The sequence below is a fragment of the Pinus tabuliformis genome, chromosome 2_1 (genome assembly GCF_031772625.1).
Source record: "Pinus tabuliformis cultivar Carrire ecotype Pingquan chromosome 2_1, CPIR1, whole genome shotgun sequence".
NCBI lineage: Eukaryota > Viridiplantae > Streptophyta > Pinopsida > Pinales > Pinaceae > Pinus > Pinus tabuliformis.
Window position 1 is genome coordinate 466877126 of NC_142299.1, and position 27418 is coordinate 466904543.

The 27418-nt window shown below is 37.6% G+C and overlaps 1 protein-coding gene across 1 annotated transcript in view; it reads right to left on the reverse strand.

Annotated features, from left to right (window-relative positions):
- The window catches only part of LOC149200942 (uncharacterized protein At2g33490-like), a 235053-nt gene that overhangs the window by 164682 nt on the left and 42953 nt on the right, over positions 1 to 27418 (reverse strand). The window contains exons 3-5 of the mRNA XM_089402829.1: positions 16553 to 16627; positions 16254 to 16315; positions 16044 to 16112 (exon numbers count right to left, since the gene is read on the reverse strand). Coding sequence (XP_089258955.1) covers positions 16044 to 16112; positions 16254 to 16315; positions 16553 to 16627 — 206 coding nt within the window. The remainder of the gene's footprint in view (positions 1 to 16043; positions 16113 to 16253; positions 16316 to 16552; positions 16628 to 27418) is intronic.

Below are 27418 nucleotides of genomic sequence, written 5' to 3' on the forward strand. Positions count from 1 at the left end.
TCTCTTCCTACAATTACATTCATTCGTCTTCACGCTTTGCTATGTTCTTTCAATTCTTTCATCTGCTTTCAAGTCTTGACCAGTCTTACGATCGATCTGCAAACTTTATTAGAAGCCTATGAAAGAACAAATATAATTGAACAAGTACAAAGACAATAGCAATAGTGAACAAGGAGAACAAAAACAGAGAACTTATCTTTTGAGAAAAATCTAGGTCCTATTGTGATTTTCAACATCTTTGTGATCACATTAGCAAAAATGTCATATCTATCATTTCCAAGAGTTTGACATTCTTTTTGTTAGTGGAAAATGATTAGTCCTAGGGTTTGTCTCTAGGGTTTTCTAATTTAAATCTTTGTTAGGGTTTACCAACCCTAGATACTTCATTGTTCAAAGCCTCCAAGACCCGCCATTCTTTAAAAATTGCAATTTCTACAAGTACACTAATGTGTTAACCTCAAACCCAAGAAAAACCTTCTATACAAGAGATGGAATTTATTACATTTCTTGATCTCATAAACCTAGTCTTTGTATGTAAAGAAAAAATTCAAATGCTAACATAATAATGATCTCTAAAATATAATAATAATGATAACCTTGATAGTACTAGCAGTGTTCTTTGAGGAGACTCGACCCCCAAATAGTCTAGTTTTCACAGTATCACTGTAACGACCAAAAGTCATATACGCAACGTAAATATTAAAATACTTCGTACACAAATACATCCATTGTAAGACGGTAAATGTAAATTGTATATTATATAAAAAATTGATGTAGGATGAGTACAAATGACAATGAGGGTCACGTATATATAGCCAAGTAAGTACCCTTTCACGAACAAGCATGTCTCTAAGACATGCCTTTTCATTATTAACTAACTAACCATTAGTTAATTTACTTATTATTTATTATTATATTTATATTATTATGATTATTATTTATTATCTATTTTTATTTATTTTTACATAATTTATGTTCATAACATTGCCTTCTCCTTCAAAAAGCTTTGTCCTCAAAGCTTGTTGAAGAAAGGCTTGATCTCCTTTCTGCTACGAATGCCTTCTTGTCTTGGAACAATCATCTTTGTCGGTACAAGTTGATATGAGCCTTGGAGTGATATATAAAATTGTCTTACTGAGAATGGATCAGACCATCCCAGATTAACCTTTTGTGGAATATTCTGATTACTGGAATTTTGTAACAAATTGTTATCAATAGACTGAATTGAGCTCACTTTAGTATTCTTTGTAACATAAGTTTGTTGTTTATGTTCTGAGTGATGCATATTTGTAGATTGATTAAGGTGTCTACTCTTGTGATTCAGATGTAGATAAGGAGTTTTTCTTGTTTGAACTCCCTTTAATGTTTTTATGACAGTGTCTTGATTGCCACCAGGCATTGTTGTTGTTGACTTAACTACTGAATTTTTATTTGGGGTGTCCTCTATTTGAACGACAACAACTGAGTACGTTTGTACTTCAACAAGGTTTGGATTTGCCTGAACTGTGAGATTAGTGGTCTTGATCTTTGTTTCTTTAGTTTGGACTGCTACATTTGGAGATTTTGATCCTTCCTTTGCGACAAGTTCTTTGAACCTATTCATCAATGACTTCTTATCGTCCTTAAGTTTTTTACTCTATTTGAGCAGATTTTGATTATGATTTTTGAGACGTGAGCATTCCTCATTCTCTTAGTCAACTTTATTTTGGCCTTCACGCTTCTTGTCTTTTAAACACTTGATTTGTTCTACTAATGTTTGGTTAAGGCTCTTTAAACGTATATTTTTTTCTTCTCGTTCTAATAAAGCCCCTTGAGTTCTTTCTTTGATGCTTTAGCTTTCTTGACTTGTTTGAGTAGCTTTTCTTGGTGATCTCAGAGGCGCAAAATTTCTTCGTCTTTGTTGGAGATGACTTCTTCAAACTCTTTTTGCTTCTTTGATATAGTTTTTCGTTATCTTGAAACATCAAATCTGAGATATCCTTAAGGTCTTCTAATGAAGATTTTATTGATTTTGATTTACTTGTTATGTCTCGAAACATGACCATCTTCCCTTTATAAGGAAACGTCAAAACTTGTTTCTTTATGTTTAACATGAATGTACCTATATCCTTAAACCAGCGTTGACCGAGTATGATGTCAGTGTTTTTATTCATCCTTACAACATGAAATTGAGATATGTAGTCATAATGACCTATTGTCACTTGTAGATCACTAATTTTATACTCGTTTTGGTCAAAAAATATTTTTCTTTACACCAATGCTTAGCTCTGGAATTAATAGTTGATTTTCCAAGTTGATGTTGATATAATTTTTATCATCGCTTGGGTTGATGGCGACATTAGCTTCTCTTCCTTGGATACTTCATTTTAATGTAATTACTCTGTGATATGTAACTGAAAGACCATTATAGGAAAAACTTTCTTCCCTCGTCATTTTAGAATTGAGCTCCATCATTTTTTTTCAATGATTGATCCCATTTTTTTTGTCGAGATGACTTAAGGTATTATATTTAAAGTTCCTTTGGACTTTGTACTTCAAACCTCCTTTAAAAGTGCCTTTTTAATATATATATATATATATATATATATATATATAATTCTTCAAAACTCTTTTAATCCAAATTCCTATTATCCTTAATATTTCAAAACTCCCTTTTGTATTTTAAAAGAATATTTAAATATTGTTTCAATTGGCTTCTTTTAAATATCTTATTGTCCTTTGTATTTATTTTTTAAATTTCTTATAACTCGTTAAACTTTAATTCAACTTCACTTTAAGTAAACTCTTAACTGATATTTTCTCCTTATGTAGCCTTTTATAATAATACCCGCTTTGTACTTGTATATATTTTCAATAATTTTATAACCACGAGCTTGTAAACCACTTAATGAAGAATCAAGATAATATTATCTACTCTTCCTTCTCTTACTTCTCTTACGTATAGTTTTAAATATATATTTGGAAAGACTCCCTCCTATCTTTATTATGCACTTTTTATCAATAATGTAGAACCTTTTTTATTTTTATTTTTTAAAAAAAAAATTGTAATCTTTATATGTACATTTTTTTTCTTTTTTTCTTTTTTTTAAATTGATTTTTTTCTTTATTTCTTTTTAATCTTTGTTTTTTGACCTTTTATTTTCTCTCCATATATATATTAATTTTATTATTATTATTATTATTGAATGGCCAAATGCTTGACAGCGAAATGGAGAAACTCCAAATTCTTCAACGAAAACAATGTTGATGAATTTGACGGTCAAAGACCTAGATTAGAGAACACGAATCCGTGCAATCATTGAGTGACCAACACGAATCTATGCAGTGGTTGAGCGACCAACACGACTCTGTGCAGCGGTTGAGCGACCAGAGGATCGAACAGCTCCGATACCAATGTAACGACCAAAAGTCGTATACGCAACGTAAATATTAAAATACTTCGTACACAAATACATCCATTGTAGGACAGTAAATGTAAATTGTATATTATATAAAAAATTGATGTAGGATGAGTACAAATGACAATGAGGATCATGTATATATAGCCAGGTAAGTACCCTTTCACGAACAAGCATGTCTCTAAGACATGCCTTTTCATTATTAACTAACTAACCATTAGTTAATTTACTTATTATTTATTATTATATTTATATTATTATGATTATTATTTATTATCTATTTTTGTTTATTTTTACATAATTTATGTTCATAGCAATCACCATAGTGCCATAGAAGGCTCGGATGTCTTAGTAAACTTTGGATATCACAGAGATATGATAGATATGCCACAACTTTAATTCGGATGCCATGATTCAGAGAGAACTTGGATGCCTTTATAACTTGTGTCTTAGAGGGATTATGAGAGAGCCTCTTTTCCAAACCTTGTTCAATCCTTGAAGCGTTATTGTTCTATTACAGAGATTTGACTTACTCTTTCATAGATTGATTTCTTCCATGCTCAAACAATTTCGGGTATCACTTGAATATTATAGAGATGAAGCTTGATATGTTTCCACAAACTTTGGATTTCTTCGAATCATAGTTCTACTTTTAAGGAGATATATCATAGTTCCTTGATTCGTCATCAAATTTGTTATGTCACAGAGATCAGCTCCAAAGTCTTGATTTTTTACCTCAATAAGTTACAATGGGTAATATTGAGGTGATGTCACAGACAGATAGCTTCTTGACCATAGAAAAGTGTACCACATAGAGTTTCGTATACCATAATGTGCCACAGAGAAATTCGCATATCACAGTGCTATAGCAAGCTCAGATATCATAAAAATTGTCACAAGTAAGCTTGGATATCATATGAACAGTGCCTCAGATTTGCATTAACTCTGTCTCAATTTGTATCTCTATCATACCATAGAAAATTCGAATCTTCAATCACACAATTTTGATCTTCATTGTCACATATAATTCAGATCTTCTATACATTCAATTCAAATCACCTCCACGAATTTGGATTGTTCACAAATGCTACCACAAGTTTAAATTTCTCACCACAGGTTCAGATCTATTTCTTTTCTTGGATTCAGATGTCCAAATATTAGCTTCCTATGCTCTGATTTCTTTCAAATTTAGCCCTATTTGGGGTTTCTTCATTGGTGCTCTTGTCATCACCATAGCTCTGATACCATGTTGAAATTCAAAATGATGATAGAATTTCTTATCATGGTAATAACTTGTGACAAATATGTATTATTTTCTTACTTTTTACTTGTTTAGTTATGTCTTCAAGCAATTACACATGAGCAAAACATAGAGAACATAATGCACAAGAGACAAGATGTCGGAAAATGCAAATAGGTTCCATCTTCATAATTATCATTGTACTTGTATCATTGTATTTTCCATGTAAAAGGAAAAAGAAGAAAAGAGAAATTACTATTATTATTATTAGTCAAGCATGTTCTTCAAGCTTCTAGGGTTTATTGAGTCAAAAGAATATTTGTCATGCGTCAATCTATTGTACTGGAGTCAAGTCCCATTTGGACTTTTGAAAGAAAGTGGAAAAAAAAATTATTTGAGTCAAAATAGTCAATTTTGTCCCCACAAGACCAAGTCGGCCCTGGAAGGGACCCAATCGACTTCTTGGATGTGTATATATAAAGAGTAGTTCGACCTCATTTGGATACACACAAGCAACTTCGATTTATGTGCCAAGAAGGAGAAAACTAGCGAAGTCAAGGAAAAAGAGCAAAAGTCAAAGGAGAGAGAAAATGTCAAGTAGGAAGAAAAATATGGCACAAATACAAAATTATGCCCTAGTTTTTGTCACACGTGCAAGATTTCAAGCTGCTGCAAGGGCTGAAAATTTCTGAAGTAATTGCAGGTCCGAAAATTTCATGTTTGACAAGATTTGAGGAAGAGTTGACCACCTTTGACTTGAGTTGACTTTCACTTGTTGGAAGAGTTTGGAAGGAGGACTTACTTCGGTCTTGTGGGAGGTCTTGGTCTTGGTATTTGGGTCTTGGATTTCTCACTTTGATTTCATTCTATAAGAAGAGAAGTTGGTTGGATTTTCCCCCTTGTGGGGTTTTGCCCTAGCTTGGAGCCTATATCTTGTGTTCACAGTGTTTTTGTGATCTTCTTGTTCATGTTTTCGTAATTGTTTGATGAAGAGAACATAATAAAACTAATAAGAAGCCAACATATATTCACAAGCAATTATCAAATAAGAGAAATCAAACCTAATTTGTTGCCCTAGTGATTTCTCATCACAAGAGACACCAGAAATTAGGCTCCAAGCAAGGGCAAAACCTCACAAGAGGAAAAACCCAACAACAATCTTTCTCTTATATAAGCAGATCAAAATGAGATATCTAAGACCAAGACTAGAACTGCCACCAAAAACACAAAGTCCAACCCTCCTCCAAGTCACATCCACATGCAAAGCCAAAATAGGTCAAACTGGTCTTCCTGAAATATCTGCCTGCAACAAACTTTTGAAATTCGGTCCTCCTTGCACTGAAAATCCTCCACATGTGCGAGCTCTCTCTTCCTCTTCTTGGTCTATTATTCCTTTTTTGGGTGTAGAAGATGCACATGATGATTAGTGGGTGACTGCCTCCAAAAGTAATCGAACTGTCTTCTATATATATCTGTCCAGGAGGTCGAACGTGTTGCTCTTGTAGGCCCAGAGCCGACTTGTTCCCAAGTAGGGTCGACTTGACAATTTAGGTGGACTTTGACTCAATATAAAAATATTTTTCTTTTCTTTACAAAAGTCCAAATGGGACTTGACTCAAATACATTCATGTTTGACTCATAATAAATTCTTTTTTACTCTTTTGACCCTATAAGCATGGAGAACATGTTTTGACCAAAAATAAAATAATAATAACAATAATGAATATAATATATATTTTGATGATGAAATTACATTATGAAGACCGACTCTAGTTACAATTTCAATTGTAGATGTGTTATGTAAAAAATTAGTTAATTTTAGGTTATTATTTAATTTTAGGTTTAATTATATGAAAGGGCACGATCATAAGATCATGCCCTTTCCCAAAGGGTGTCCATGGCGGTATATAAGCCAGGAACCCCATTGTAATCAATCATCATCTGTAAATTCATCTTATTAATAAAATATTTATATATCTATTCTGCGTATTAGAAATTTTCTGCGTCATTGGTATCGGAGCCAACACGAAACTGGTGACACCCACAAATTTTGCTGGCCATCAGGCCCTACGATTTTTTCCTAAAATAACAATGCGTGTGGGCTATTCGTGCTCTGCCTGGAGGTGTTGTTACGGTGCTTTGTGGCTAAACAACAGCTACGTTTTCGTGGTTGTACGTGTTCTGGCCAGTCGCTGGTTGTCAAGTCGTGGCTACACCGAGCTGTAGCATAAACTCCACGGAATAATTCTGCGGTTGACACGTTGAACCAGCGCCGAAAATTTGCGTCATGGATCCTGTGTAGTGGACCTGCGGTTAATTGGAATAAGCGCTGCAGTGACCTGCGCTTTAGGGTTTTTCTTTTGAATAATCAACGGGAGATGACCACCAATAGACGTGACTGTCCGCAGTAAATAAAATATAATATATTTATAACATCAAATATATAACGTTTATTTATATATAACATATATATATATCTATATATAATATAATTATATATATATGTTATATAATACTGATACATAATTTAATTTAGTTATAAGTTTTATATATATATATAAAAAGTTAATTAAATTAATTAAAAAGTATATATATATATATATATATATATATATAATTTAATTAATTAAAAGTTATATATATGTTAATTTAATTAAGTAAATTTATTTTAATTAATTGAAATTTATATGTATAAAATTTATTTTAGCTAATTAAAAAAAAAAAGAGGGAGAAAAAATATTTTTGCTGGCAAATAAATACACGCCCCCGCAAACCCGCTCAATGTCGACAATGACAATGGCGGATTTCCAAAAAAAATTATTGGATGCAGAGCATAAGATAAATAGCAACCACGATGAGGTAAATAAAAGATTAAAGGAATTCCAGATCAAGCTTGGGGAGCAAGCTAATGAAATCAAAAATCTTCACGATAGGACAAATCGAATAGAAATAAAGATGGAAAATTACCATGTTCAGACAGAAGCAGGCATCAAAGAGGTCTTAACAATGCTGAAAATTTTGTGTAAAAGGTCGAATTGTACACCCGAACAACTACTAAAAGAAGGTGAAGAGAATCAAGAACACATCTCATTAGATTCAACAAAGTCAACAGACTCTCATGAAAAAGTTGAATCCCCAAAAAAATCAGCGACACCCCACCAAGAAGCGAGTAACACAGCGTTTACAAACAAGCAACTCTGGGATAACTTTACCAATCAACACCCTTTTTTCACTCAACCATTAGCAACATACCAGCGAAGGGCAAAAGTCGAGATGCCTAAATTCGATGGAAACGAAAAAAACAATGTTGCATGGATAAATAAAGCAGAAGAATACTTTGAGATATATGACATCAATGACGATGACGAAAAGCTCAGGCATGCATCCATGAAAATGGAAGGAGAAGCATATAACTGGTATATGTGGTGGAAAAAGACAACACACGTCATTAGCTGGAGAAAATTTAAAGATGCATTCTTCAAAAGATTCCAAGGTGTAAAGGAAGAAGAATTACTTTTCAAAACTCATCAAATTACGACAAAAAGGAAGTGTGGATGAATGCACTCAAGAATGGGAGACCTTAGTAACACGAGTACCTGGGTTATCAGAATCTCGTCTAATTCAGTCATACATCTCGGGACTCAAAACCCATTTACAAGCAGAACTTGAGATGCATGACATTACATCTATAGAAGTAGCAAGACGAAAAGCAAAAACAGCCGAAAAGAAATCCGAACCAATATTTTGGTCAAAAGCGGAAAAAGCTTATGCAAGACGAAGGATACCCCAGTATGTGGACTCAAATAATACAAGATATGTTCCACCACATCGTCGTGAAGATGAAAAATCTAATGTGGAAATGCAAAGGATAAAAGAGGGTAAATGTAAACGTTGTGGTGAGAAGTGGGACCCCAAACATAGATGTGCTAAAGGAAAAGAACCAAAGAACCTATATAATTGTGAAGCAACCAATGATTCAAACAGTGAAGATTATGACATAGAAGACACAGAAGACGCCCCAGAATTCTCACCAGAATTAGATGATGGAAGTATTCCACAAGTGTCATTATCAGCTATGACAGGTATATCACAACCTCAGACTTTAAAGTTAAAAGGACACATAAAGAAGAACAACGTAGTGGTTCTCGTCGACTTTTGAAGCACACACAATTTTTTAGATGCAACCGTGGCAAAGAGACTCAATATCTGTTCATTTCCCTTACCAAACATGAAAGTGATGGTAGCTAATGGTAAGAAGATTGAAAAGGTAGGGAAATTCCATAAGGTCAATTTGCAGATTCAAGACTTTAATCTAGAGTCTCCATTCTTCACGGTACCATTAGGAGGAGTAGATGTAGTCTTAGGTATCCAATGGCTACGAACTTTAGGTACTTATGCCGCCAACCATCAAGTACAATTTATAAAATTCAAATGGGGAGGTCAGAAGTACAAACTACACGGATTCCAGGCACCAGAAAATCAAGTTGTATCATCATCTCAGATGATGAAGTTGAGTCGAAAAGGAGCACCTGCTTATGTAGTACAATGTCACCAATTAGAAATGTTATCTGCAAATATGACCAGTGAAGAGTTATCAGAGATACAAGATCTGATGCGGAAGCATGAAAAAGTATTTCAAGCCCTACCTATGAAGATACCACCTAATAGGGAATTTGAGCATAAAATAGAAGTCAAGGAAGGGTCAGACCCTGTCAACATCAAGCCATACCGATATCCACATCACCAAAAAACGGAACTTGAGAGATTAACCCAAGACCTTTTAAAGTGTGAGACCTTGATCATCTTGGAATATCTGATCAAGTGGAAGGACTTAACCGAAGAAGACGCTTATGGGAGAATGAATCATTCTTCAACAACATCCATTGTTACTTATGCTTTGAGGACAAAGCATTCCTTCGAGAGGAAGGCAATGTTATGTAAAAAATTAGTTAATTTTAGGTTTAATTAGATGAAAGGGAACGATCATAAGATCATGCCCTTTCCCAAAGGGTGTCCATGGCGGTATATAAGCCAGGAACCCCATTGTAATCAATCATCATCTGTAAATTCATCTTATTAATAAAATATTTATATATCTATTCTGCGTATCAGAAATTTTCTGCTTCAAGATGCCCCAAAATCAAGCATACAAATGTGCATTAACTCAAAATCCCCAAAAAAATTCAAAAATTTGATTCCCCTTGTCCTTACTTCTTCCAATCCCACTGTATCAGAGCCTCATATCCTACAAGGTCATTTGTATAATTAAATTCAAGATGAAATGACAAATTAGATTCAATACCTAAAAAAAAGACAAAAAACACCCCTGCTCTGACACCCACATTAGTTCAAGCTCCATTAAAGTACATGGTCCACAAACTTTCTGTAAGTTATGCATCTAATGAAACTATTTGTTCCTAGTCATCTATGACCACACAGGTACCCAAATCATGCTCTAAAATTCCTAGGTATAATGGCTCACCATCTAATTATTTGGGATCTTCCATGTGGCGCAACATTTTCTGCTCACAGAAAACTCTGGAAATGACTCCCAAGGAGATGTGAAAATCAACATATGACCAATCCATTTGTACACTTCCTCCAACATCTGCAACCCATTTTCTGGATAACAACATGCCCAATTAATTGTATATTCAATTACTATGACATCCATTGTTATAAATCTTTCGGGCATACTTGTAAGTACACTTCCAAATTTTGTATCACTCTGCACACCTACACTTAACGCAAGTCCATTAACTGCACGTTCTTGTAAGGTTTGGCTAATTTGAGACAAAATTCTTTCATAATTTCTAAAGTCATGACATTTGTAGATGCCCTAGAATCAAGCATATAGATGTGCAAATTTAGGCCATTTACCATCAACGAAATATGAAAAGGTGATGGATCTTCATTTGCCTTACCAATACCAAAATATAATAGAGGATGTTCCTCGGCTACATTAGTGGTGTCACCTGAATTCACAAACTTGTTAACAACTTCCTTTTGGCCCAGCATGCAGATTAGATTTCGTAGTGGGACTAAGATTTTTACCTTTTGCCAATTCGCTCTCTAACGAGAAACCAGTGGGATCGTGACAAACAAGGGCAATTACTGAGTCTTTGTTCATAAATGGATTAGCCGCAATGTGTCCTCTTTTGTGATATGTCTTTGTTATCTCTGCCACCATGCATGCAGCTCTAGCCTCAACTTCCTCCCTTTTAGCAGCACTCATTTGGTTTTTGGAAAGCACCCTGCTAGTTGGCTTCATATTATACTTGCATGTACCAAACTTATTAGCATTAAACGAAATACACCATTTGGACTTACCCTTTACTCTCAACAATCTAGAAAACTCTTTGGTGGCCTTCCTTCATCTCTGAGAGCATATTCAGAGGTTCTTCTTGTTGTCGGGAAGTCTTTGCTTGTTTTGAAGCAAACATGTATGTTGTTCTGGCAAAACCTACATCCGCCCTCCTCATTCTAAGAGAGATTACATACTCTACAATAATGACTAGGTATAGGATAATCCACGAAATTGTTATTACTGGAAATTGGTATGAGATCTTTTTGAGTATCTAGCCTTTTTCCATATTGGAATGGCTTCTTATTTTGGTACTACCTTTGATTTACATGTATATACCAATGTTGCACAACTCGTACTCGTATATGACTCGTCTGGTTATTGGCTCGGCGACTCGTATAAGAATCGGGAACGGCCCATGTAAGACTTGACAAAATACAAAAAAAAAATATATAGATATATATGGTAAACTTTAAGCACAAAAAAGAAACTAATGACATTTCCAATCTGCATAAGTTATAAAACCACAATATATGCAATAACTCATAACACCATCTCATAGCTATGATAGTGCAACATAATATATTCGATTTTTGTAAGCAAAAAATTTAGATAGTGAATAAGAAAAGGAATCATGATTCCATAATCAAAATCAAAAATGGCAGCAAGTTCAAAACTCAAATACTTATGTCATAAATGATAAGTTCAAAATTCAAATACTTATGTCATAAATGATAAGTCATATTCTCATAACAATCTTGAGTCTCATGCACAACTACGCCTAGAATAATCCCCTGAGGAGATAATGCCAACATCGGAAGGCTGAAGTAACTATGAGGCAGGTGTTTCTCAACCCGCAGGCCCTGTGGCTGAGTTTCTCAGCTACACACAGGGCCTGTGTGTGGCTGAGAAACTCAACCATAGGGCCTCAAGGCTCAGACTCAAAAAAAATTGAAACCAAAAAAAAATTAAATGAAAACAATAGAAAAAATTGAAACAAGCAATCAAACTTCATAAAGCCTACCTGGTTGTGATGAAGTTAGGTCTAATGAAGCCTCCTTTAGCCTCCTACAAGAGCTCCTTCACTGTGCAATGGAGTCACTCAGCTCCTTCAGTCAAGACTCAACACTCAGTGAATGAGAAATAGAAATGAGTCAAATGACAAGTGAATGAGAAATGAGAGGGAGGGAGGTGCTTATAAAGCATTTCCTTCCCTCCAATTTCCCTTTCCCTCCACCGGATCTCAAAGAAGAAAAGGAAAATCAAAAAAATTGAAATTTGTTGAAGGAATCCGCGTTGGGTTCAGGACAAGTCTTATATAGGTCCGTGCATGTCCGATACGAGTCTTATGCAAGTCAGAGCGAGTAAGGGTCTTATGCGTGGGTTCTATGCTTCAGATCTGTTTCGGCATATGACTCGTCAAGACCTGCGAGACTTGAAGGATCTTATAAGGGTCGTGCTTCACTGGTATATACTGCTAGATTTGTGACTTTTGCATGTCTTTCTCAAGCTTTACCATTTTGTCGCTCAAGTTACTCATTAGATCAACAATCTTGGCCAACACCTCCTCACTCATAGGCCATTTCTCTTCTTTTAGTTCAAGAGACTCTTAAGGGGGTCGTTCTTGATTTCTTCATCCTTCAGGATCAAAAAGGCACAACAACGGTGTTGGGATGTGTCTTGCAGCGTTGATATTTTCTTTCAATCTAAATTGCTACAGCTAAAGCAGCATCTAAATTAGGTGCCTCCTCCATAAGTATGAAACCAAATGATCCAGCACCATTGACTACCCTGAGATAATAAAGCAACACACTGTCAGCATTCACATTTGCCAGAATTCTATAATAGGTTTCAATAAATTTGTTATTGAGTTCAGATATTGTTTTGTTCTCATCTCTACAAATGGAAACAAATGCATCAAATTGAGAAGAAGCATCCCGCTTTTGAGCCCACTTCTCAGTGAACTGTCTCTGGAAAGATTCCTATCCATCAATGGAATGGGCTGGAAAGGCCTTATACCAAGATTGTGCATCCCCTTCCAGGGTTTGCACAAACATTTCCATAACAACATCTTCGTGTTCTATTTCCGAATCATCAATAAATTAGTAGAATGTGTTGAGATGGTCCTCAACAGTCAGAGCATTGCTCCCTGTAAACTTAGGCAACTTCTCCCTGTAATCTAATGTAGGCAATGCATGCAATTGCCCTTGGACCTGTGTAAAATCTTAAGGACCATAAACTGTTAATGTGAAATGAACTACTTGACCAACAGCCACCATAATGGCGAAAAATGGGGAATTTACCGACTTAGATAAATCAATCAAGTATGCACTTAAGACAATACTATTTGTGAAAACAGGGAATGCAACCTATGAATTGGATACTGCAATGATACCAATAACAAATGTTGGTAGGGTCCCAAGCATGGGTCTTGGTCCACCTTTAAATAAAATCTCTGGATTATCTAGCCCTTGAAAGATACTTTGTGATGGATCAAACTGAGAAGTGAGAACATATTCTCCGATGATCCAGACTGAAATGATACCTATTAACACAATGGAATCGCCAAGTAAGTTTTAAAATAAATCAACTGTAAATACTTACCAATTTTGTCGTTTGGATTTCTGAGGATTGACAATGAAAGTCCCTGACAATTGCACCAATTTGTTTGCACCCAAAACTACACCCTAAAAAAATGATACAAAGTTAATTCAAATGATAAAATTCTAGCTGCAAACTTTGGAAGAAATCTTCCTTCACTAGTCACTACAGATCCTCCTCTCCTGTTGGACTGGTGCATGCCAGTCATAGGGGAGTGTCCCTTGATTGCCGTAAGTTGTCCTTCAGATCTGCAAACTTAAATACAGTGAACAGCAACATAAAGCAGATTTTGACAACTACTAAACTGCCAAAGAAAAAATCGAATTGAAAGAATATTACTGGCAAAATTCTCCTCTTAAAGAACAGCTGCTAAGAATGTGAGTGGACAGGGTGAAGGAAGTGCATGTAGGTGATTAAACAGTCAAAATACAGGGCAAAGAAACAGTGTATAAAATCCTGCAAATGGAATATATCAAAGACATATCAAGACATAAGAGTTGAGATCAAAGCATAAATATCTGTATTTTGTATTGACCAACAAGTTGTTTGCACTACAAACATCAAGGAACAAAACTAATCTACTGATATATCCTCGCTGACTGAGAAAACTTGCTAGAGAGAAAGGAGAAAGAGATTAATGTTGTGGCATGCTGCTGCTTTGCTAAGGAAATCGCACATTTGAATGAAGCCTTTGCTCCCTTTTATCATTGCCTTGGTAGTTGGTACTACGTCCTAGGCAAGTTCAAGCTGTCCCCATGTGAGTTCTAGAGGAAATCTAAAAATGGAGTGGAGTGAATGGGGGGGGGAGAGAGAGAGAGAGAGAGGTAGTTTGGATGAATGTGTGGAGATCGAACTCAAAGGAAAAGTAACGTCAAACTAGTTAAGAAATAAGTTATCATAGGTGAGGTGGCGAGAAGTGGAGTGATAAGGTGAGTTATGAGAGAGAAACTCGCATGAGAGGGGAAAGATGAGTTAACACAAAAGGAGGATGAATTAAGTACACATGCTTCAGTCAACTTGGCATGCAAGCCAGTTAACCCCAAGGTTATCATCAACTGCCACCTATTCTTCTAACTGAGGCATGTGCTCCAGTTATCTTACTTTAACTTCATGCATGTGTCCCAATCACATTAATACATGTGCACACCACAAGATGCCAAACGCCATTCTCTAAAGAGGTGATGTGTCACCATAGCAAGGCTGCCATTTGTCACTCATGTCTAGCAGCAGCTAAAAATAGAAACTCTTTATATTTCTCAAGAGGAATCCAAAGGTGAGGTGTGCTCAAAACTGACATGCAAGCACATATGCCTCAAAATGCCAAAAAAATAATCTCTCTAACATGACCAAATTCTGTGCAACCCATCTCTAGAGTAGAAATAAGATAAATCAGATGACCTTGTGCCTGGATCTCCGCAAATCAACCAAAACCTGACTCATATACCAATGCCTGACATCCGTCAGTAATCACCAGCAAGATGATGCAAGCTGGCCTTCAACCCTTTAGATTTCAAGGAAGCAGATCTAGGGTTAACACAAACATGGCCCATATATCAACCAGTAGACGATTGAACGAAATGCAATTCAGTTTTGTTTGGTTCCATAAGTATTTTGATACCATTTCCATTCCATATCTCATTATGGTGTGAGAATTCGCCTCTTCTCTTTGTATTTCATAAAGCCCTCATGTCCAAATGCCTTGTTCTTAAAACCAATTGTCTTAGGCAAGGTATTCCCAACTAGAGGTTTGTTGTTGCTTTTGGTTCTCAACAGTACTTGCAAAACATATCTGCGACACCACTTTGTTTTTATGCTCCATCGCTTTAGTCTAGAGATATTATTTAGCATGACTAATCATTAGATCTTTTTTTCATGCTTTTACAGAAGCAGCCCTTGCACTCCTTTGAATTCCACACTGTTGTACTTAGCAATCTCATTGACTTATTTGTTGTCATTTGCTTGATATTAATAAAATTATTGTCTCTTATCTTATGTTGTACCAATGCAGTATACTAATAGATTAACCAAACTCACTTCCATACAATCTCCTCTAGTTTTACTGTTTTGCCATAAATTTTGTCAAGTTGTTACACAGATTTTACTTTGAAAATTCATTTTTTTGTTTATATTTCTTATTTCTCTCACATGGGAAATATTTTTCTTCAAATTTAAAACTAATTTTCTTTTACCAAAGCGGTATCTAAAACAAATAAGCAAAAAATCAATTCAATGAAAACGCTTCTAGTTTGTGCTATCAGCTTTGTGAAAACTGTTATAATTATTATTTTCATAAAATCAATTCCAAGTAAAGCATTATGGATCGTTTTTTTTTAAGGTTTGGTTCACTTTTAACCTAAAATTAACCACCACAGTTTTAAGTTTTGAAATACTATTAGAAACTTATATTTGTCAAAATTGAATCAGACATGGTGTCATTGAAACCTTTCACATTCTAATGTATTCCTTATGAAATAAATGTTCTAGAGCACCACGAACAAACCTCCACAATTTTAAGTTCGCTCAGAAGAGACTCTGATGGGGTTGTTATCGTCTGTGCAATGTGAGCACGCTGCACAATTGGAAATGCAAGAATTGATACATTAATTAAGACCATGCCATGAAACATAAGCAACCATGCACTTGTACAGCAAAAATTTGAATTACACTACCAAAGATTACAAGAAAAAGCAGTGGGCACTTCTATCCTTACATAACGATCAAGGAGTTTGTGGAGATCATATTGAACTTTGCCAAGCATTAACAATACTCTTCCTGCATTTGCCAGCAACAAAAGTTATTTACGAACACTTCATACTTTTGAGGCAAAGTATATCTAGAATTTCGCATTTACCAGCGAATAACTGGGAAACACCCAGAATAAATTAAATCCAAATATGAACAAGAAGCAAACAGTTCAACAATAAAATCAATGTACAACATATATTACAAATAAACATTGGAACATATAGCTATTGATAAAAACATGATATTAGTTCAAAAGAAACATACCACTATCCTCATCAATATTCAATGCTGTCTTCTCTAACAGACAAGTAGCCACATCTTGTAGCGCCTCTGAAAACTCTGCATCTCACAACAATTACCTTAGCTCAATAGTTCCTAGAAACCTGTATACATCAGAGAACATAAAAGCAAACATATCTAAAAAACTGGGCTACTTGAGCAATGAGATAGAAATACAAAACATTTGTCTGATTGGATGGCTTTCAATAAACATTCAGCAAAATTTGAAATAACAGAGCATTTCTATTTCTTTGAGAGCAACAACAAATCCCAAAAAAAAACCCTCCTCCAAGTTCAGACTCCCTAGCCTTCCAATAATCATCAGACATTAACTGAAACCAAGGTTATCATAGTCTCTGAGTCAGCATGATTGACTCACGTGTCTTACAAATTGGCTGACCAGCCAAGAACATTGCTGAGTAGGCTAACCTGCAGAATTTGACTGTGACTGTTGACTGTCAAGTCTGCTACTGAGTCAGCTGACCTGCTGAACTTGACCATGACTCAGTTGACTGTTGAGTCCAGTGCCAAGTTAATCCAAGTTTTCTGAATTATTTTCCAATTTAAATTGAGTAGTGGCCAAGTTATTGTAGGGTCCGTTACAAAGTTTTCCAAGCTGCCAAGTTATACCCAAGTGTTAGTCTTCTCAAGCCATTCCCAAGTTGAAGTTTGCAAAGCTATTCTGAGTTATTGTCCAAATTATATTGAGCTAGAGGCCGACTAATTGCAGGGTCTGGGTCTGGTACCAGGTTTTCCAAGCGGCCAAGTCATACCCAAATGTTTGTCTTGCCGAGTCATCACCAAGTCAAAGTTTGACAAAGCTTTTCTGAAATAGACAAAATGCTTAAAACTAAAATACTAAGTTGCAGGAAATGTTGCCCAAGGGTCTGTTTCCATCCAGAAACAAGGAAACTCGTACCGTAAGGCCTAGAAACTCGTTTCCGGTCATACTGGCCCATTTCACGCTGGGTAAACATGGCCAGTACAGCCCGAAAAGAGTTTCCAGGCCGTACGGCAGAGTTTCCAATTAACACTTGATGTTTTCTTTTCTTCTTTTTTCTCTTTTTCGCTTCTAATTTTTTATTCGGCAACTAAAATATCTTTTGGATGCTTCTAGATGCCTCTCTCAAGTTATAAAAAAGAGGATATTTTTTAGTAGGGCAGCCTAATGTTCATTTCCATGGCCCTAATGTTGATATGCAGTTCATGGTAATGGTAATGTTAAATTCTTAAAGTAAAAGGATGAAAATCAAAGATACAGGAGAATCACTTTTACTTAAATTTTTAACATTACAATGAAATGACTCGGAATGTTTGAGAGTGGTTTCGCCCTCATTGGATTTCATATGGAGAAAGTAGAATTTTAAATCTCACTCGAAACCCAATAGATTTATCTGTTTTTCAAGATTTCAGAATTGGGGGGAATTGCAATGTTTCCATTGGATTTTGTCATCTACTAGGGTATGGAACTTGTATTTAATTAAGAGAACCAAGCCCTCTATGCAGGGGAGACTCCCAATAATCAAGAGCACCTAGGGTATTAGGGTATGGAACTTGTATTTAATCAAGAGCACTAAGGTCGTTCGACTATGTAGGAGGAGACTCCCAATCAAGCACGAGACAAGAAATTTCTTGTGGCTGATTTTGGATATTGCTATTTTTATTATGTGATCATTCATGAGTAAATGTGATGTAAATTAGAGACTTATAGTTTATACATTGACAATTGACAATTTAATCATAATGTAATAAATTAGAATGTATCATGTATGCTTTATGATTGCACAGATTTCTTAAATGCCCTATATATATATATATATATATATATATATATATATATATATATATATATATTGCGTTTCCCCGTTTAAATTTGGGGGGGCCACATTTTGTACCCATTCCCGTTTCAGAAACTCGTGCTCGTTTCCCCGTATCGTAGCTAGAATATAACAAATGCTGATGGTGATCCAAGTACAGTATAATAGGGGCCTTCCATGCAGCGTTATCAAACATAAAAAAAAAAAATGTGCCTTGGGTGTTTGGTCACCCATAAAGGAATTTGTCAATTATTTACTAAAATTTTTAGCCCTTGGAGAGACTCATAAGAGATCTGAATAACTGCTAAGCAACTCAGCCGTTTTGTACAGAAATACTTCATGTTTTCTAGATATTTCAATCACAATGAAACTGTTAAAATTGGAAACTAGGGCCAAACTCCATGTGGGTCATCTTATTTATGGCAGCTGATATTTTTCTTGGACTCCTCTCATTGAGAGGTGTAGGATTGATCTAAAGATCATCCGATTCCGATAAGTATTCATCGAGTTATGAATTTATTTGTGTTATAAGACAATTCGTCAAGGTCGGCCAGCAACCAAATAACCCACACATGTGCTCCACGTTTTAGTATAAAAAGAGGTGACTTGATAGTCATTTCTACACACGCTTCACTTTTGATTTCTCTCCACTTGTTCTGGGTTTTAGTGGAACAGAAATCTAAGAGAGGAAGCCCTAGACACAGTCAAGAAGGAAGCCTACACCAGCCATATACACTGGTCTCTACAAGCCCTAACGCAGTCCTAAGGAGGATGATCTAATTCAAGGGAGGGGACCCCTACTTCTATACGTTGCCTAAAGGAGCCTAGCCGCAGTCCAAGGATGGAGAAATAAACACGATGGAGTAGGCCCTACTCACCATCCTTATACGCAGACCTAATATGCCCTAACCGCAAGTCTGCCCAACCCTAACCGTAGGTCTGTTCAAGCCCTGGCCGCAGATCTATTGAGGTGTCTTGGATGCAAGAAAGGGCAGCGTATGGCGCTACATGGAGAGGCCTAAACGCAGGTCCTATGTTGTTGTTCTAGAGTGCCCTAGACGCAGTCATGGGAAGGGTCATATGTTATCTCAAATAAGGCTATTTGTTGTAGCAAGGAGAGGCTTAAAGGAAGACTCTATACGTTGTCCAATGAAGGCCTAAAGATCCTTAGTCGTAGTCAATAAGTGGAGAGTCCTTATGGGGTTGACTGTGGGATAACATTGAGGCTACAGCAGTGTGCTCTAACAAAAAGAGTTGGAGCAGCATGACAATGTGTGAAGATAGGTAGGACTGTTGATGGCCTAACCTAGAGGCTGCCTAGAATTCCAATGCAGCAAATAGAAAAGTTCAGGAAGGTATAGCAATATTACCATGATGACATGGTACAACAATACAACAATGGGAGAGCAGCAACGTTGGGACAGCAGCAAGAGCATGGTGCTGCAAGCAAATTGGGTAAGGTGCAGCAAGCACACAGTAGCAAGCATGGTGTTGCAAACACAAATGGGACAACAAGATATCATAGAAGCAGCAATGACTAACAATAGGGCAGCAGTATGGCAAACATGGAATGGCAACGTCACTACAGTGGGATAGCAGTGCTAGTAGTGTGATAGCATGGTGCAGCAATGGCATATGGGACAACAAGTACATGGTGCAGCAATGGTACTTGGGACAACAATGATACTTGGTGCAGCGAGTACATGGTGCAACAATGGTTCATGGTGGAGCAATGGTACATGATGCAATACAGTGATGGGTACAGTCATGATTAGTGAAGCATAGTGATGATGGGTGCAGCATGATGTTGAGGAGCAGCACAATGATAGGTGCAGCATGGTGATGGAGTCACCTGGGAGAATCAGTTGAAGCAACATGTCTTCAACTGAGTTCAGCTACCTCATGTATCATCTTCTTAGAGATTATCTATGCTCTTATTTAGATAAGTCAAAGTGTTGACTTCTATTGTATTTGTACTATCTCTCTCTCTCTCTCTCTCTGCTGAACTATTGAAGAACATATAAGAAGAATTGATCAAGGATTTTCCCACATTGGGGTTTGTCCCTGGCTAGCGCCACATCTTGTGTCCTCTTGTCTTGGCTCGTCTTCTGCGATCTATGTTTATGTTCTATCTGCAATTTACTTTAATGTTGATGTGATTTCTAAGCTGGAAAAGATATTGACCTAACTAGGAAAATTGAAATAAATTGCTCTAAGCATATAACATACCTAAAATTAACATGGTATCAGAGCTGAGGTGAAGACAAAGCCCAAGCAAGAGTGAAAGAGCAATCACTGAAGACAGTTGGGAAAGGACAAAAGACTCAATGGGTCCCTCATCCCTCTTCAAATTCACCAAGGGTGAAGTCGAAGCAGAGAACATTATTAGAATGGCGCAGCAGAAGCTTCTGATGGCCTACCTAAAGATCACTTCAATGGGAAGTACGGATCTAAGGGTGGAAGGAAAGGCATAAGCTTTGTTTGTGATAAGTTCAGCCATTATGTTGAGGAGTGTCTGAATGGTAGGGACACATCACTTGATGATGATAACAATCATTCCAGGGACATCTTCAATAATCAAAGGAATGCAGGTCATCAAGGAAACGGACGACTCTTCAAAGAAAGCAAGGAACCCCAGGTATGAAGAATCAAATGTTGTTTCTAATAAGATAAAGAAGTGTTATCTTGTATTGGCCCTCTCCTTCAGACTCTTTGGGAATCTAGCTTATTGATTGTAGTACTTCAAGGCACTTCATCAGATAGAAGGTGCTCTCTCTAAATTGGTAGAGATGGAAACAATCGTGAGATTATACTTGGAGTCAATGCCACCTACCCCGGAAAGGGTGTTGGGAATGTTACCACTCAAGTGAATGAGGGTAACTCGATTCATTTACAGAATCTCATTTATGTACCTAATCGCACGAAGAACCCGGTGTCCATTTCGGCAATGGAAGTCAAAGGTTTCAGGGTGGCATTCATCAATGGAAAGGTACGTGTTTGAAAATGGAATTTTCAAAGATGCTTTTGAGTTCAGGGTTGGCAATTTGTATCGAGTTGCAGGATGCTCCATTTGGAACCATGTCAATTGTCACATCTCATCTATAGCACCAAAGATCTACTTATTATGGGGCCCTACCCAATGTGAGTTAGATGGTGACAAGGATGCCTGAATTCAAAAAGAGCATGAAGGTACATGTCTGAGATGTAACCAAGGAAAATCTTACAAGGGGACCATTCCCCTCATGTAGCAGGTCCACTGGTTTGGAACAACCCGAGGGGTTTGAGATTCATGATCGGGAATCTCATGTATGCAGGTGGAAGAAAGCCCTCTATGGCTTGAGACAAATCACCCCGGGCTTAGTATGAGAGGATTGATCACTGTCTGATGAAGCTGAGATTCACTAGGAGTGAAGTCGATCCAAACTGTTGCTTGAAGGTTGTGGATGATAGACCTCTCATACTAGCACCTTATGAGGGCGACCTCTTTCTGACAGGTGCAAACCCTCTCATTTGCAAAAGTAAGAGGGAGTTGGATTCTAGATTGTGAATGGTGAACTGCAACTACCTCGATGGATCTTAACTTTCAGAAGTTATGTGGTAAGGATGTCGGACCTGATTTGGGAAATGTCTCTGAGTTTCATAAACTCATTCTAGCATTGATGTATTTAGTGAACTCTCGTCCGGATATATGTCTTGCAGTTAGCGTGTTGAGCTCACATTTGGTTGAGCCTCACTGGAGTGGTGCCACGAATCTTCTGAGATATCTTCGGGGCACAATCTCTCATTGAGATACATTGCCGGAAATGTGAAGTTGCATGATTATTCGAATGTTGATTGGGCAAGCAGTGTGGAGGATCGCAAGAGCACTTCTGAGTGTTGATTCTCTTTGGGTTTTGCTTCGATATCCTGGATGAGCAGGAAGTAGAAGTCGGTTGCTATAAGCACCGCTGAGACCGAATACATAGCTACGAGTATGACCTCATGTAAAGCTGCCTGGTTGTGGAAGCTCTTCAGTGAGTTGTTTGGTACATGATGGATACCACTGTGATCTTCTGTGTCAACCAGAGGGGGATTCGATTATTGAGGAATCATGTATTCTATGATTGCTCCAGCATATATACATCAGATACTACCTTATCTAGGATATGGTACATTGATGAGCAAGAAGGTTCCATCGCATTGAGACTAATGTGCAAGTCGCAAACATTCTGTCAAAGCCCCGAGGAAAGGTCAAATTTGTGACCTTCCGAGAATGACTTGGAGTCGTTGAGAGACCCTCTTATGAGGGTCTTGCATGATGCATGCATTGAGCTCTGGGAGCTCTGGGGGGCTTGGGGTACTTCTTGGAGCAACAAGCGACCATAGGTGACTCACCCTCCCCTAATGGTGCGCTGTGTACAGGGTGAATGGTTCAACCTTCCCCTGCGATAACCCGTGGCAACTTATGGACAGGATGAGTGGTTCTCCTGTCGAGGCATCCTACCCATGCATTCTAGGACTCATGGAAAGTACTTCTCATCTGGCCAATGAGTAGGGAAATGGGGTTAGGGACCATAGTAGTACTATCAATGGACGCATCGTTGTATCTATTGTACTCCCTATGTTAGGATAACCTCCATTGATCTAGGATCAATGAAACTGATCTAAGATCAGTATGAGTGATTTGAGACACTCTTTTGATATTGATTTGGGATCAATGACACTGACTTCGGGTCAGTAAGAGTGACATAACTCACTCTCTTTTGGAACTGATCTGGGATCAGTAAGAGTGTTATGATACACTCTCTTCATATGGAACTGACTTCGAGTCAGTAGAGAATGGTATGAGATATTCTTGATCAATTCTTCTTCTTCATTGTTCAGCAAAGTAGTGCAGGGCACTGTTGGCAAAGATAGTACAGTCTGGCAGATGGATCAGCGGATGGAGTTCTCCCTAGTTGAGAGGGAGTGTTAAAATTGGCAACTAGGGCCAAACTCCATGTGGGTCATCTTATATATGGCAGCTGATATTTTTCTTGGACTCCTCTCATCGAGAGGTGTAGGATTGATCTAAAGATCAACTGATTCCGATAAGTATTCATGGAGTTATGAACTTATTTGTGTTATAAGACAATTCGTCAAGGTCGGCCAGCAACCAAATAACCCACACATGTGCTTCACGTTTTAGTATAAAAAGAGGTGACTTGATAGTCATTTCTACACACACTTCACTCTTGATTTCTCTCCACTTGTTCTGGGTTTTAGTGGAACAGAAATCTAAGAGAGGAAGCCTTAGACGCAGTCAAGAAGGAAGCCTACACCTGCCCTATACGTTGGTCTCTACAAGCCTTAACGCAGTCCTAAGGAGGATGCCCTAATGCAGTCCTAAGGAGGATGATCAAATTCAAGGGAGGAGACCCCTACTTCTATACGCTGCCTAAAGGAGCCTAGCTGCAGTCCAAGGATGGAGAAATAAACACGATGGAGTAGGCCCTACTCACCGTCCTTATAGGCAGACCTAATCAGCCCTAACCGCAGGTCTACCCAGCCCTAACCGCAGGTCTACCCAGCCCTGGCCGTAGATCTATTGAGGTGTCTTGGGTGCAAGAAAGGGCAGCATATGACGCTATATGGAGAGGCCTAAACGCAGGTCCTATGTTGTTGTTCTAGAGTGCCCTAGACACAGTCATGGGAAGGGTCATATATAAGGCTATTCATTGCAGCAAGGAGAGGCTTAAAGGAAGACTCTACACATTGTCCAATGAAAGCCTAAAGATCCCTAGTCGCAGTGAATAAGTGGAGAGTCCTTACGGGGTTGACTATGGGATAACATTGAGGCTACAGCAGTGTGCTCTAACAAACAGAGTTGGAGCAGCATGACAATGTGTGAAGATAGGTAGGATTGTTGATGACCTAACCTAGAGGCCGCCCAGAATTCCAATGCAGCAAATAGAAAAGTTCAGGAAGGTACATCAATATTACCATGATGACATGGTACAACAATACAACAATGGGACAGCAGCAAGAGCATGGTGCTGCAAGCATATTGGGTAAGGTGCAATAAGCACACAGCAGCAAGCACGATGCTGCAAACATAAATGGGACAACAAGATATCATAGGAGCAGCAATGATTAACAATAGGACAGCAGTATGGCAAACATGGAATGGCAATGTCACTAACAGTGGGACAGCAGTGCTAGTAGTGTGACAGCATGGTGCAACAATGGCATATGGGACAGCAAGTACATAGTGCAGCAAGGTGCAGTAATGGTACTTGGGACAACAATGATACTTGGTGCAGTGAGTACATGGTGCAGCAATGGTTCATGGTGGAGCAATGGTACATGATGCAATACAGTGATGGGTACAGTCATGATTAGTGAAGTATGATGAGATGCAGCATAGTGATGATGGGTGCAGCATGGTGCAGCATTATGATAAGGAGCAGCACAATGATAGGTGCAGCATGGTGATGGAGTCACCTAGGAGAATCAATTGAAGCAGCATGTCTTCAACTGAGTTCAGCTACCTCATGTATCATCTTCTTAGAGATGATCTATGCTCTTATTTAGATAAGTCAAAGTGTTGACTTCTGTTGTATATGTACTATCTCTCTCTCTCTCTCTCTCTCTCTCTCTCTCTGCTGAACTATTGAAGAACATATAAGAAGAATTGATCAAGGGTTTCCCCACATTGGGGTTTATCCCTGGCTAGCACCACATCTTGTGTCCTCTTGTCTTGGCTCGCCTTCTGTGATCTATGTTTATGTTCTATCTGCAATTTACTTTAATGCTGACGTGATTTCTAATTTGGAAAAGGTATTGAGCTAACTGTGAAAATTTAAATAAATTGTTCTAAGCATAGAACATACCTAAAATTAGCAGAAAGGCTTCTACATTTTCCACAAAATTAGGACTTTCAACCATCCAAATTTCTAGGATTGGAAATTCACTTTGTTAAAACAAAGTAGGACAGCACTCAGGGGATCATATCGTAGGCTTCAGCAAATAAGGCTGGAAAGAGTACTTTCCTCGGAATTTATAATGCTTGCTCCTTGTATGTTCTATTTTAGGATTATGTTTAAATAGCATTCCATCAGTACAAGGAATTCTAGAGCAATATCTGACATTAGAGTAGTTAACAAAGTTACTTGACTTTCATGTGACATATGAATCACATTTCAAGGCTAAGATATGTCTTCAGATAAGTTATAGTAGTTGTTTTCAATACCTAGGAGCATACCCGATTCAAACACGTTAAAATATAAAACATACTAGCAGTACATCACATATGCGAGGAGACAGAGAATAGAATAGAACTTTATTGAAGCATCCATAAGGGCAAATAGTCTATGGGAATAAAATTTCCAACTTTGACAAAGAGAGAGAGAGGGAGAGAGAACCTGGCTCAAAAGTGCTTTTCTTTTTTCGAGGAAAGAAATCTGCTTCCCACTAAGCCCAAGAGCTAGAGTGAAGTTGTTGGTACCAGCCCAGCCCACAGGTATACTCAGTTAATAGGGGTCTTCCATGCAACATTATCAAACATAAAAAAAATGTGCCTTGGGTGTTTGGTCACTCATAAAGGAATTTGTCATTTATTTGCTAGAATTTTTAGCCCTTGGAGAGACTCATAAGAGATCTGAATAACAACTGAGCAACTCAGCCGTTTTGTACAGAAATACTTCATGTTTTCTAGATATTTCAATCACAGTGAAAGGCTTCTACATTTTCCACAAAATTAGGACTTTCAACCATCTAAATTTCTAGGATTGGAAATTCACTTTGTTAAAACAAAGTAGGACAGCACTCAAGCGATCATATCGTAGGCTTCAGCCAATCAGGCTGGAAAGAGTACTTTCCTTGGAATTTATGATGCTTGCTCTTTGTATGTTTTATTCTAGGATTATGTTTAAATAGCTGTTAATTCAAGCACTACGTTCCTTGCCCTCAAATTCTGTTTCGATCAAATAAGATGAATGCCCCACCTCACGGACGAGACCCCATTGCCCCAAACCCGACTACCTTAATCTACCAATCACATATGGTGATCCCCTTCCCTACCACCGGCCGGGTATATTGCCAACAGAGTGCACAGAAAGAAGAGATGGATAACCCTAAACTGGATACTTTTTAGGTATGTTCTATGCTAGAGCAAATTATTTCAATTTTCACAGTTAGCTCAACATCTTTTCCAGATTAGCATTCACATCATCATTAAAGTAAACTGCAGATAGAACATAAATATAAATCACAGAAGACAAGCCAAGACAAGAGGACACAAGATGTTGCGCTAGCCAGGGACAAACCCCAATGTGGGGAAACCCTTGATCAATTCTTCTTATATGTTCTTCAATAGTTCAACAGGGAGAGAGAGAGATAGTACATTTACAACTGAAGTCAACACTTGACTTATCTAGAGGAGAGCATAGATCATTTCTAAGAAGATGATACAAGAGATCAGTTGAAAACATGTTGTTTCAACTGATTCTCCAAGGTGACTCCTTCACCTATCATCGTGCTGCATCTCGTCATCATGCTACACTTCACCATGCTGCACCCATCATCACAATGCTGGACCTCCTGACTACTACACCTTATGCTGCACTGCTGTCTCATGTGCTTGCAGCACCATGCTTGCCACTGTTGTTTGTGCTTGTTGTTGTCCATGCTTGTTGTCCCAATATTGTTCTGTCTCATCATATTGTTGTCCCAACATCTTACAATTGTCCCATTAAACGTTGTTGCACTATATCATTGCTGTCCCATCATTGTGTTGTCCATGCTTGTTGCTAGCCCTACCAGTCATGCTATACCTTGCTGTTGTCCCCTTACAGCTTGCTATACCTTTGCTGCTGTCCCATGTGACTTTGCAGCACTATGTAGCCTTGCTGTCCATGCATCTTTGCAACACTATTTAGCCTTGCTGTCCATGCATCTTTGCAGCACTATTTAGCCTTGTTGTCCATGCATCTTTACAACACTATTTAGCCTTGCTGTCCATGCATCTTTGCAGCACTATTTAGCCTTGTTGTCCATGCATCTTTACAACTGTCCC